General features: G+C 42.1%; 1 protein-coding gene across 16 annotated transcripts in view; it reads left to right on the top strand.

Moving 5' to 3' along the window:
- The window catches only part of STRBP (spermatid perinuclear RNA binding protein), a 75,235-nt gene that overhangs the window by 37,418 nt on the left and 24,832 nt on the right, over nt 1-12,985 (top strand). For 4 of the 16 annotated variants that reach the window (XR_011683658.1, XM_071454150.1, XM_071454149.1 and 1 more), the window contains exons 12-18: nt 123-322; nt 2,297-2,458; nt 3,216-3,350; nt 3,868-4,008; nt 4,564-4,687; nt 6,561-6,605; nt 12,706-12,770. Coding sequence is in view for 14 of the 16 variants with exons in the window: in XM_071454150.1 (XP_071310251.1) it covers nt 123-322; nt 2,297-2,458; nt 3,216-3,350; nt 3,868-4,008; nt 4,564-4,687; nt 6,561-6,605; nt 12,706-12,728 (830 nt within the window). In the remaining 2 variants the exon portion in view is untranslated. The other 12 variants (XM_071454154.1, XM_071454153.1, XM_071454144.1 and 9 more) reach the window with 4 other exon arrangements.

Raw genomic sequence — 12,985 nt, 5'->3', positions numbered from 1 at the left:
GTTTTGCTCCTTGATACAGACAGAAGGCACTGAAATGCAAACTGTTTCATTTTTCTGTTCATCTTGTTTTGTTCATTTTCCTTTCCCCTCCTTCCCCCACCCCTTCTACTATCTTGTACTAGTACTAGATAGTAAAGCAATAGATCTCATGAATGCTCTGATGAGGCTGAACCAAATCAGGCCAGGGCTTCAGTATAAGCTGCTGTCACAGTCTGGTCCAGTCCATGCCCCAGTCTTCACAATGTCTGTAGATGTTGATGGTACGACTTATGAAGCATCAGGACCTTCTAAGAAAACAGCCAAGCTCCATGTGGCAGTGAAGGTAAGGCAGCCTGAAATAATCTGCTAACCCCACATCTTGGGATGGAGTATGAAATGTACTTAAAACTAGACATATGCAAGCTCAAAATTAAAAAAAAAATCATTAGGCTGAGCTGCTCACTGTGTGCTCTAAAGACAGCTGGTTCAAAGAGCATCACTGGTTTTGTGCTAGTGGGGGGGGAAGAATTTCCTGGAGCTCTACAGGTCAGCTCGTGTTGCAGTGGACTGAATGTGGTGGTGCAATTCTGGATGGGAGGGGTTTAGTTATGTTCTGTCTACTCCTTCCTCCTGTTGCTTTGGAAGTGGCATGTTGGTGGCTGCTTCTTTCTCCCCCTCCTTCTCTGTGTCCACTCCTGGCTTGTGAGCTCCTGGAAATAGAGTTCTGTCCTTGGTGCCTGAAGAGTACCTCTGTGTGCTGGGTAAACCATGATTTATCCAGTTAGATTTCCAGTAGGACACTGGTGTCATTCAGAGACTGGTCAAGCTGCTGTTGCTTCCTGTAGGTGCTCTACATGACAGCAGGACAGACTGGAATGCCCAATGTGAGCATCCACCAGATGTGGTACTTGGGGACATGGCTCAGTGGTGGGTGTGGCAGGGCTGGGGTAATGGATGGTTGGACTCAATGATCTTAAAGGTCTTTCCCAGCCTAAACGAGTCTACAAAAGAACATCTGTTAATAGAACTGCTCTTCTGATAGGAACAGGCCCATCTGTCATTCTGTGCCTCATTTTGTTTTGAACAAGAATTTCCTTTTTAGAATCTTCATCTGGCAACTTTCTGCTTTCCTTTGATTTCAGTTTTGAAAATCCCATTGTCCTATGTGCTTTCAAGTTCAAAGTGTCCAGAAGCATCTGAGGGCATGTGTTATTCCTTCAGGAAAAGTAGCTCCCTGCATGTGTGTCCTTCCAGACCTTTTGCCTCATTCTTTTATTTTTCCTACCTCCCTGCAGTTTAAAAAACAACAAAAAAAAAGCCCCAAAAAACCCTCTTGCCCTGAAAATTTGTGACTGCTCTGCCCTTGAACCTCTCTGCGTCAGCCAGATCTGTGCTGGTGCCGACCCAGCTCTGTTTTCTCTAAATTTACACATCAAAACATTCGCGATTCAGGCCAAGAGGAAATGGGTGGTGTGGTCAGAGTTGCCTTTTTTTTCCCCTCTCCTTTCCTTCTTTCCCTTCTCAGCAGACCCAGACCCTGCCTTCCAGTCTTATAAGAGGGAATAATGTGAGATTTCACTTTCTAATCTGACCTTTTTAAAATGCAGAAGCCCTAAAAATGCAGCCAGATGTGCCCCAGTGCATGGCAGCTGAGCCGGGGGTTTCCCCAGGCAGGTCTCAGCTCAGGGATAGGACACAGTCATTTCTGCAGATTTGTTCTTGGCCCCAAATTTTCAGCAGAGTTTCAGGTTCCTTTCAGTTTCCCTTGCCCTATGTGTGGTAGTTCTGTGCAGCTGGATCAGGAAGCTGGTTAAGGGAGAGGCTGGCCTTGCTCATGGAGGATGTTTTTGAAGGAACTGAGCTCCAGAAGTACCATCTTGTACAAGGCTTGAATTCTCACAAGACTGTTTGTCACGTTTGCCCCACAGTCTGTCTCTTGATCTGTCCATAGACACAGGGGGGAAATCGTGCATGAAACTATTTCCTTATAAGGCCATTAAACAGTGTCTTTAATTTCTTACTTTACAAGGAATTCTTGAGATGATGAATGACGCTCATGAGTATCTTTGAGACTAAAATTCTGCTTTGTGTTGATTCCACTTTTAGAAACCTGAAATTATTTTCCCCATTGATATTGTATTCCCTACTGATAACCACTGAAATGGATATCTCCATTTCAAATAGGAAAAAACTAATATTCTAAGGAATCTGCCTTTTTAAAGTGTATGGTGGATTGTTTTTTGTGTTGTGATCAACTTTGTATTTGCTCCTGTTCTGCTGCCTCTGTCACAGTTCTTTTCATGGGGCTTTGTTGTAGGTTTTACAAGCAATGGGATATCCAACAGGTTTTGATGCAGATGTGGAGTGTGTAAGTTCTGATGAAAAATCAGATACTGAAGGTAAAAATGAAACAACGTCTTCAATCTCAAGCAATAATAATACTGGCAATTCCACAGCTGACACCTCCGCTACCCTAGAGGTAAGGATTGCATTGAAAGTACAAAAGATGGAGGTGTGGGGTTTGGGGTTTCACTTTTCATTGGGGTTTTTTTTCTGTTCTACTTGTCAGAATGGTAAAACATAATATTCTTCTAGTTGGGAAACAATTTCCAGTGTGTAATCATGGATAACTCAAACCACATACATATTTAGCCACTGAGAAATTTCCAGGGGACTGGAAATGGGGTATTTTTAATGGAACTGCCCTGTTTTTATCCATAGCTGAGAGAATTCTATTGCAGACTGATCTGGTGTGCTGAGATCTCAGCTTTACCTTGCTTTCCAAACAGTTACAGACATCTCTGCTAAGACACGTGCCTCAGTCTGAGCTGGGTGGTGCCAGGACATAATGAGGTGGAAGAGCAGAGATGTGTGCAGGGCTGGGAAGGCCAGTCTCTGAAAGCCTTCGAGTTCAAGGAACTTGACACCATGGCCCCACCTTCAGCTTCGGATTCTCTCAGGGTTGCAATTCCAAGTGTAGCTGGTGTCATGTTTAGTTTGTGCAGGCACCAGATCAGGCCATGAGGACAGCAGCCCTCACTAACAAATAAATGGGTGTGACTTCTGGGACACCATTGCTGGTGCTCCTGCCCTTCTTTAGAGACTTGCCCTTTGCCGTGCCGGCATCACGGGTTGCTGCAGCCAGGGCAGTGTTACCTGTGATACAGCTCTGCAGAGGTTTGGCTGCATTTTGAAGAGAGAAAGGCTCTGAAGTAACACCCTGCATGTCTCTCTAGGTAAGAACTCAGGGTCCCATACTCACAGCAAGTGGTAAAAACCCGGTGATGGAGCTCAATGAAAAGAGAAGAGGTCTGAAGTACGAGCTCATCTCCGAAACAGGGGGAAGCCATGACAAGCGCTTTGTGATGGAGGTGAGAGGGGCAGAGGTGCAGCTGGTCATTAATGGTGCAGCAGAGTCACTTGCTGCTCCAGCTCACATTTTTGCTATTTTGCCTTTTGCAATGCACATTGGTGGTGATTTCTCAGGTTATGTATTTCTTTATTGCTGTGATGATTCAGCTGGGGAAAGGAATAGCCTTTCTACTTTAGGAAAATACAGTGAGAATTCAAACTGGATTCTGACCAAAACTTCATGATGAGGAAGACTCTAGGGTATGGGTTAAATCCAGTATCCAACAGATATGCTGGTCCTCTTTGAATTGCAGTTGTAGTTTCCAGATTCCCAGTATCTGTGACACACTGGTTCCCAGGATAACCTTGGTATCCTTTACCAGTTTCAGATCTAGAACCAATAGAAATTTGTCACATAAAACACTAAGGATGTTTTTTCCTACTGAAGTTCTTTATGGGTGGCACATCAGCCGAGTGGGTGCAGCATGGTGTTCCTGTGCATTAATACTAGGCATAAACTCATGTCTTAATTTTCAGGTAGAAGTAGATGGGCAGAAGTTCAGAGGTGCAGGCCCAAACAAGAAAGTAGCAAAAGCAAGTGCTGCATTAGCAGCACTTGAAAAACTGTTTTCTGGGCCTAATGCAGCAAATAACAAGAAAAAGAAGATTCTTCCTCAGGTAAGAACTGTAACTTGCTTTTTGGACCATTATCCCAGGTCTGGGTTGGTTTTGATACAGAAGGCAGCATTTTAGTAAAGTGAGGTTAACACAGGCTGGTGTTGTTGTGAGCTGGTTGTTTGGGGGTGAGATCCTGGCCCTGCTGTAGTTATGTGGAATCAGGAGGGTAAGGGAGATGTAAAACCAGTGCTGTATGTTGAGGAAAGTGGTAAGGAGGTAGGAAAGACAGCATGGAGGAGCAGCAGAGAGGCTCAGAAGCCAGCAGTGTTCAATCATGCCCAAAGCTGGGGTAAATAAGGCACAGTCTGAAGGAAGGGACTGCCAGGGCTGAGCAGGGGGAACGTGCTGGGCTCTGCAGGCAGTGGCAGGGCCAGGGACCCGCTGTGTCCCTGTCACTCACATCCTTTGGCACAGCACTCTCCAGTCTGTGCTCAGCCAGCCTGGCACATCAGGCACATTTACAGAGCCCTCTCAAAGGGGATGATTTAATGCAGGTGGCCTTGTATTCCTGCAACACTCACTCTCTAAACTGCTATTTTTTGTCACTCTGGGCAGACTAAAGGGGTTGTCAATACAGCTGTTTCTGCAGCAGTCCAGGCTGTTCGAGGCAGAGGACGAGGTGCTTTAACACGAGGGGCGTTCGTTGGGGCAGCTGCTGCTACTGGATACATAACACCAGGTAAGACACCACACCTGTAGCTGACAGTTTAGTATTTGTCTGCTGGGGTGTTCTTTTTCATGTGTGTTATTCACCTGTGCAAGTGATTCCTTTAACCATCTGACATGGAGCAGAAGGCTTCATGGGGATTTAAATAATTCAAAGAGCTGGAAAACTGGCAGACTGTATCCTTTATGAGTGTGCAGCTCAAAGCTCTGTGTGCACAGAGCACACAGTTATGGGCATAATGGCTTTACTATTTTATGATTTATCTTCATAGTTCATTGCCATGGCACAATTCCCAAAACTCTCTTCCTACCTAAGAACCTTCTGGATCATGTGCTGGTTTAGCATTAGGAGTGCCTTTTCCAAGAATCCTTTGTGAACATGAAGTCAGCAGGCTCAAGAGTCCGTGAGCTCCCAAAAATTCTCAATGTGAATTCCACCTGGAAGCATCTAATAGTAGCTTCTGTGGTGGCCAGAAATAAAAGAATTTCTTTTCATGCTCTGGCTGATGGGGAATCATCATCCGCACTTCATTGTTCTGATCAGCAGAAACAGCTTCTGAAGTTCAAGGGCTTCTGGTTCCCATTTCACATTTTCACAAGAAAATGTTCATGAAATGATCACTTTCTCCATCCTCAAATTACTTTTCAAAGTGCATTTTCTTTGTGACTTTACAGCATGTCTGAGGTTTGTGGGTGACATGTGAAAGGAATCCAGACATTGTTTTTGCTTGTTCTAAGAACCACAGATTTGTAAGGATGAGATGCTGAAGATGCCTTAGTCAAAGCAAATCCAGTAGTAGCTTCCAAAAAATAACACTTCTAGTCCTCATGCTCAGGCTTTCAGATTACAGCATGAGCTCTAATTAGACCCTCCAGCAGCTCACACGTGCTAATAGCACAGCCCTGTTGTTGGGGAGCCTTCCTGCCTGGCACCATTGGCAGCATGTCATCTTCATTGTTCCTGTATGGTCATGTCATTTTAAATATTAAAACCCAGTAATTCATTTTTAATGGCTGTTAACATTGTTTTTGGAACTGTCTGTCTGCCTGAGGAGTCATTTAAGAGACACTTTAACCTGCCAAGGGGCATGCTTCTTGCCAGTGTGGAATTATTCCAGAAATAAGTTTCATTTCCCAGTTGCTGTAGTTAAGCTTTTATTGGCCTTGGCCTTCACAGATTATTTCTCTCTATCACCTATTCTTCTCAGAAATCTCTTACTTTTTGGAGTGACACCAGCAGTCTCACCAGAAAAAGAAACCCTGTAAAGCCTTCATGAACTACTGACATGTAGAAACCAATGCTGGTGTTACCTGTGTTGCTTTTTCTCTCAGATACTTCAGAGTCACACTCTGTCTCTGGGGGAAAACTATCTGTTTGTGTGGAGGTGTTCACATGTCTTCTGTGGAACTCTGTCTGTTAGAAATGACAGAGAAAGCCAGGAGCTTTACTAAGGGGGCCATGACATCTGCCACAGGCATCCAGCATTTTCCTTTTAAAGGAAATTTAGGAAAGTGACTGTTCTCTGCATAGACTGCATTTGTGTTTTAAGAAGAACATAAGCAAATATGAGATGTCTGTGTCATGCCAACTCCATGCTCTGAACAGTGCAGACTTGAGGGATTGAGTGGAAAAGAAAATGCTGAGGAAATGAAATAGGGAATTTTAACTCTGTGATGCTGAGGCTTGAGAAAGTCCCTGGCAGCTTGGCCTTCTGGCCACCACATAGGAACATTTCAGTGTTTTCAGCAATATTTGTATGTATTGGTGTGAGTTTGGTTTTGCTGTGCTCCTGCTTCAGGCACAGGGTCCCTGCCCCTGTGCAGGTGTGCAGACACTGAGAGGCAGGGCAGGGAATGACCCCTCTCCCTGCTGTGTTTCCCTGCAGGCTATGGAGCACCGTACGGATACAGCACAGCGGCACCAGCCTACGGTACGTACAGCCCTGTAATTAACACCTTAGAAATTATGCAGAAACTGTTGTGGCAATCCAAATGTGGCAGTCCAAGGAGAAATTCAAAGAGATTTAAGCTCTTAAACCATGACAACAACACCACTTTTATGCCATAACCTTGTGGTTCTTTTTTGGTTGGAGTAGCTTTTTGCCTCTGCTTTGCCTGGTCTGTGGAAGGACTGCTTGTTCTAATTGCCTGTTCCCTTCATACTGGAACCCAGTCAAAGTAGTTCCCTTACTTTTTACAGCCAGTCTGTGCTCCATTCAAAGACTACCTAAGGGCCTATTTCAGCATCCTGACTCAGATTTAGCTTAATGGCATTACAGTAACATTGGTGAAATGTTTGCTCCCAAGTGTAAGTGACTTGTGGACAAAGCTCCCTTAATGCTGTCAACTCTTTGAAGTCTATGGGAAATACCCCCCCATCCCTGCAGGCTAAAACACCACTGCTTGGGACACCAGGATGGCTTTTGGGTAGTTGGTACTGGTAGCAATCAGTCTGTGAGGCAGCCAGGACATGGTCATTTGCCACAATGCTTTTCACTATGAAACATGTTCTATTAGGCTGGCAAAGCACTGGTTTCATGGAGATTGTAAAATGAGCTGATAACCAGAGAGCTGTGATGGAAGGGTTTTCCTTAACTCGGCTTCTCCCTCCCCACTGGCTTGTTTTATGCTGGACTAACAATGCATTCCTCTAACCGGCCCTTTTGGTTACTTTGAATGAGGTTTATGTGGCAATGGGAGCAGGGCAGTTTGGAGTCAGTGATATGTCCTGGCACACAAATGTGAGCCCACCAGGACCAGTCCCACCAGCCTCTCCTGCGGCAGGGACTGGTCACAGTCTGCTGCTCAAATGACCGGCATGTTTCAAGGCCTGGAATTTTTCATATGGGAAACTTCTGCTTTTTAGTATTTGTAATAAGTTGTTCCTCCCAAATCTGTCTAACTTGAGCAGTACCAACTCCCCTGATATCATTATAAAAGTTAAAAATATTTTGAAATGTCGATTACATGACTTTTCTAGACGTATGAGCTCTAACAGGGCAAAAATGCTGCTGCTTTATGGAAAATATTTGCTTAGCCTGACTGGGACCAGCTGGTCCAGTTCTGTACTGAGAGGGAGAACGGGCCCACGGGCTGTGTTCAGTGTGGAATTCTCCCCCAGATTTGGAGCAAAGCTCTGTAGTTTTACACCTGCTGACTGGCCCTGTCCTCTGACAGAAGGCAGCTGGCAGCAGGGCTGTCCCATGGAGCGTTGTCCTTTGTGGTGCATCACACAAGGAACAGCAACGTGTTTTCTCAGAGAAAAATGAAAGGGAATTTAGTTTGGGGTATGGATTTTTTAAGACCCCCCTTGGTTCTTTTCAAGCAACAGTCTCAGAGTATAACCAGGATTACTGGTACCTGCATGTCTGTGTTTTTACAAGCAGTGACACACTGTGACATGAGGAATCCTTTCCCTGCTGAAGGCAGGAATACAACTGTTACCAAGTTTCCCTGCAGCTTTTCTTGCTTTTTTCATTCATTCCTTCCTGTTTGGGATTTTTTTTTTCTCATTATGCCTATTTTGGGAGCTGGATTTTAAGCACTTAGGTGTATATATGTGATATATCACTGACTTCAAAGCATTGTGGAATTGGATGCCCCCATTCTTCACATAAAGAGTTTCTGTTCTTAATGTCTTATGATTGTGATGCAAAGTTCTGGGATAATGCTTTTTGGCTGTAAGGTAAACATGTCTCTTTGCCTTTGTAAGCTGTTGCATGTTGGGAAACTTCACTTTGATCATCTGGTGCTCTGAAATACCTGCTGTTGCTGCTTTGTGATTTCTAAATGGATACATAGGTTAAATACTAGAATTTAAATAGGCAAGATTAAAAAACCAAACAAACGTTTAATTGTGCAGAAGTTTGTGAGGCCACAAGAACTCTAAAATAATAATGAAATCAGGCAGATGTCAATCTTTCCAGATTTACTACTTCAGCTCAGGAGAGGAAGTGCAGAATAAGGAAGCAGATGCAGAATTTACTGTAGGTGCTTGATTTTTGGCTGACCTACCTGGATGCTGATCAAAACTGCTGAACAGTTTCCCTGTGAGTTGTATTTTATGCACAGCAGTGCCTGTCTAGAATATCTGCAATTGCAACTGGCCTGTGAAATTACCTCAATGTAGCACAAACTAGTAGAGATTAATTACCATAAAGATTATGAAATAGAGCTTCAAATCCAAATATACACTCTGCTTTTGAGAATATTACTTCCTTAATTGTACCAAACACCAGGACAAAAATAAAGCAGACTTTAAGCTATAACCATCTGTCTGAAACAGTGCAAAGTGGTGAAGCGTTACTGTTTATGGGACCCTGCACCCTGACAGCACATTGCCTGACTGATCTGGAAAAGGTTAATGAGAACACTACTGTAAGCTCTTATCTGACTTTCTTGGATTGCTGAACTTATTTGGAGTCCTCTCCCTTTCTTCTCTCTGTAGGTTTACCCAAGAGAATGGTTCTGTTACCAGTTATGAAATTCCCAACTTACCCCGTTCCCCACTACTCATTCTTTTAGCAAATGGCAGAAGCTAATTCCTATTGATTGAACAACACAGTACAGTACAGAATGTTAGAAGAAAAAAGCCTTTTTATCCTGTTTTCTTTGAACACATACTTGAGCAAAGTCATTTGTAAAGAAACATCTTTTTCCTACTTTTTGATTTTAACAAAATGCAAATTTAGTTCTCTAAAACTTGAAAAAAATGTTCTGTGAAATGTTACCTCATTTTCAAATAACTTATACCAGCCTTCTGTTATAGGGAAGAACTAGAAGCTTAAATCTTACGTTTTAAATGAAGTATCCGATTATGTAAAATTAAATTTGTGAAGGATGTATAGAATATAAAACACTGATCACAAATAAACTGTTTTGTTGTAACACAAGAGTACTGCCTGTTTCCTAATGCAGTCACACAGACTCAGTTAATGACCTGTATTTGCTGTAGGGTTATTAAATGCAGGGCATAGTTCTTTAAAAAACAAAAATAAAAAGAATAATAATTAAAAAAACACGATAGAAACTTTACAGTTAACATTTAACTTTGTAAATATTATGGTGTGTAATAAACTTAGTAAGATATGGGTTAAAATATTGTTTTATCTTATTTTTTATAGTTAAGCATCAGTACCTGAGTTTCCTTATAGATCAGCATACTGTAACTGTGATTTTAGACACAGTCTTAATTATCCAAGAAGACTTTTCACTCATACACAAAATGCTGAAAAACAAATGAAACAAAGGGAATTAGTCTGTCTCTGTATAAGGCTGCATTCTGTGAAACAAGTATTAAACAAGTATTAAAGGAAGTTCCCACAGAAGGATGTAATTCTAGGGATACACCTTACACCCGTATTGCCCAGAGAAAGGACAACAATAATGTTACAATCAGGCTCTTTAGAGCTCAAAAATTACATGTTTTCTTTTCTGTTTTTACAAAAAAAAAAAAAAAAAAAAAGAGAGAAAAAAAAATTCCACTTGTTCTTGTGGCCTTCTTCACTTTTAAGATTGTCTGCCCACCCTTGATTTTCCATCCACCATTTCTACAGAAAGCATTTTATTTGTCAATTGTATATTAAACCAAAGGTTCTCCTTTCCCCCTTACATTTATAAGAATCTAAAGCAGCAACAAGGTCCCCATGAAAACTTGCTATTTAATTGTCCCAGTTCTTGTTGAGTGCTGCTGTGAAAAGTGACACACTTCAGCCATAGGCCAGTACTTTTTAATGAGTTGGTGCTCAAACCCAGAGTCCTCTTTTTGAAGAGGAGTGTGTGCACCTGTCTGAAATTCCAGGATAGGGCCCAGCTCCACGACTGGAGTCTCCATGGATTGTGGACTGCTGTGGGCTCTAACAAGGGATTCCAGTGGTCTTTATTAAGGTATCACCCCACAAATAAGCAGCATTGTTGGTTGCACTCTCTCCTCAGCCCCCGCCCGTTGCTTTTCCATAGGCTGGCTTCAGTTCCTGCTCTTCCAAAGATTTGCCTTTACCCCCTGTTCTCTAACAGCCGCTGCTGCTGAGGCGAGGGGAGCTGTGTCTATGTTGAGGGTGTTGTAGGAGTGGTGCTTAAAGCAATGTAAAGTTCCTCCTCCCCACAGCCCCCTTTGAGGGAGAGAAATATTAGAAAAGCTGAATAAGGGGTGGCTTATAGAACAAGCTGCTTTCCCTGGAATTAACTGCAGCTGTTATTCTTAAGCTGAGTATTTGTGCTTAGGAATGTGTTTCCATTTCCATGGTTCTCCTCCTGCCGTAGCTCTCGCTTCCGTTTGGTGTCGGTGGTACTTTAATAAAACGCAGAGGATGAGGGTGAGCCTGGCATCACCCACGGAACACAGAGCAGGGCCGGGGATGGAGCCAAATTGAGAGGTGCTCAGAAATCACTGACCTGTTTTGCTGGCCTATGGATGAAAGGAAGCCATCACGGAGCAGAAAAAGCATGGCTGATCAGAGCCCATTTTTGTTAATCAAATATTCATTAAAGGAATCTTTCCTCTGCACACATTTTTTCCCCCCCTCTCTTTTGGAGTTCCCCTGATTGGCAACTGTTTGTAGTTTCCTTTTTTTTTTTTTCCTGAATCCCCAGTTTTGTAAAATTCCAAACAAAATATTCTGTGAACCAATTCTATACAATGTACGTTCTTATTTCAAAGACAAGAAGGGCGCTATGCTCTTTTCCAACATGATGGCAGTCATTTCAGATGATTTATAGAAGTCATTTTTTATTTTTTGTCATTTGTTGGGAGTTACTAACCACATTGTAAACTTGCCCCCTTGCTGCATATTTTACATTTCTCTGCTTTACTCAAAATATGAATGAGCTGTCAGTTCTTTGTTTAGAAAGTGGTAACCTTGGAAGTGTTAGATGTTTCAATACCTTCAAAGAATTCAAAGTGCCCATTTTACAATGAAAATTCCACTTGCAGCTGAAAGAGCAGAGAAATTTAAATGGAGCTTTAGCTTCAGCCAGTCTCAGAAATTAACGTGAGGTTTTTGCTTCTCTGCTCTTCTCCCACTGTAGGTGGTTTTTTCATTGACAGTCCCTATTGCCAGCCTCTCAGCATCGCACCTTTTATTATTCACTTGGGCCCTCAAGATTTCTTCTCTGACTTCTAGAACCATCAGGTTGTGTGGCTCCAAATGGCATTTTGTACATGTCTTAAAAGCAAGAAAAACGTGGCTCGTTTTGAGGTTTCTCAACTTCAGACATGGGATCTGAGCTTTTTTCCTTCTTTTTTTTTTGAAAGTGTTTTTCTCACTTCTTGAACTTTGCTCCATGTAATGAAAAGCAATACTTAGTCCAAGCCACAAGTCCTCTCTTTGGGTACATAGCAATAGATGTGTATATACTCCTGGTTATTTCTTTACACTAGAAGGGGAAGGACTGCTGTGTCGAGGGGGGAAAACCAAATGCCAAACCAAGGCACAACCTGGGTCGAGTGCTGTTCGAGCACTGAAATCTGCCTTCACTTTCACTATTGAAGTCCTTCAGAATTTTGATACTTTACTGTATTTGCATGTTTCCTATAAAAGTTGCTACAGAGCTGTGCAATGGTCACTCCTGAAGCAGCAGTGCTTTGTACCATTGTGCATGTCAGCAGACATGAAATGTAGCAAAATGGCAGAAGAAAAAAAATAGAACATAGTATTTTTTCCCAAAATGTAACTGAATGATATATTCTCTCTCTCTTTCCCACATCATTGATATGAGGCACAAAAATGGTAGGCCTGAACTTGAAAATCAAGCAGATTGCTTTTGTGTCTCTTAAAATCATCACCAAATGATAAGAAAACACAATATTTGGGAAACATCCAGTTGAAAAACCTTTGCTGCTCTAAATTTACTGAGATATTTCCCTCTTGAATATTTGTATGTTGATATTTTGAGATTGTCAATCAGCAATAACTGAAAGCTGAATGTTTTTTTAAATGGTATTGGAACATCTATATGTTGCAGCTTAAGACTTCTAAGCAGTTTTCAGCAGGTTAATTCCACTTTATTCTCATTCTCTCCGGACCTTCATAGCCATATGCACTTGTATAAAATAAGCAGAAATGTAGTGACTGTAAGCTGAGATCGTGATATAAAAGGTAAGAGATTTTATTTTCAGCTTAAAGAATATTTTTATTGCTTTTTTTCTAAAAATCTCGTTTACCTGTGACAATCTTGTATATGGCATGTTTTTATTATGTCTTGATAACTCAGTGTTTAAAGAGGTAATACATAGGTCTGAATCCCAACTTTGTATTTCTCAAGGCCAAATCAAATACTGCAGTTTCAGTTAAAAAAATATTACCTAACACGT

The sequence above is a fragment of the Agelaius tricolor genome, unplaced genomic scaffold, assembly GCF_023055355.1.
Source record: "Agelaius tricolor isolate 1412-34295 unplaced genomic scaffold, bAgeTri1.0.p SCAF_38, whole genome shotgun sequence".
Lineage (NCBI taxonomy): Eukaryota > Metazoa > Chordata > Aves > Passeriformes > Icteridae > Agelaius > Agelaius tricolor.
Note: the sequence above shows the minus strand (reverse complement) of the source record. Positions and strands in the feature narration are given on the sequence as shown.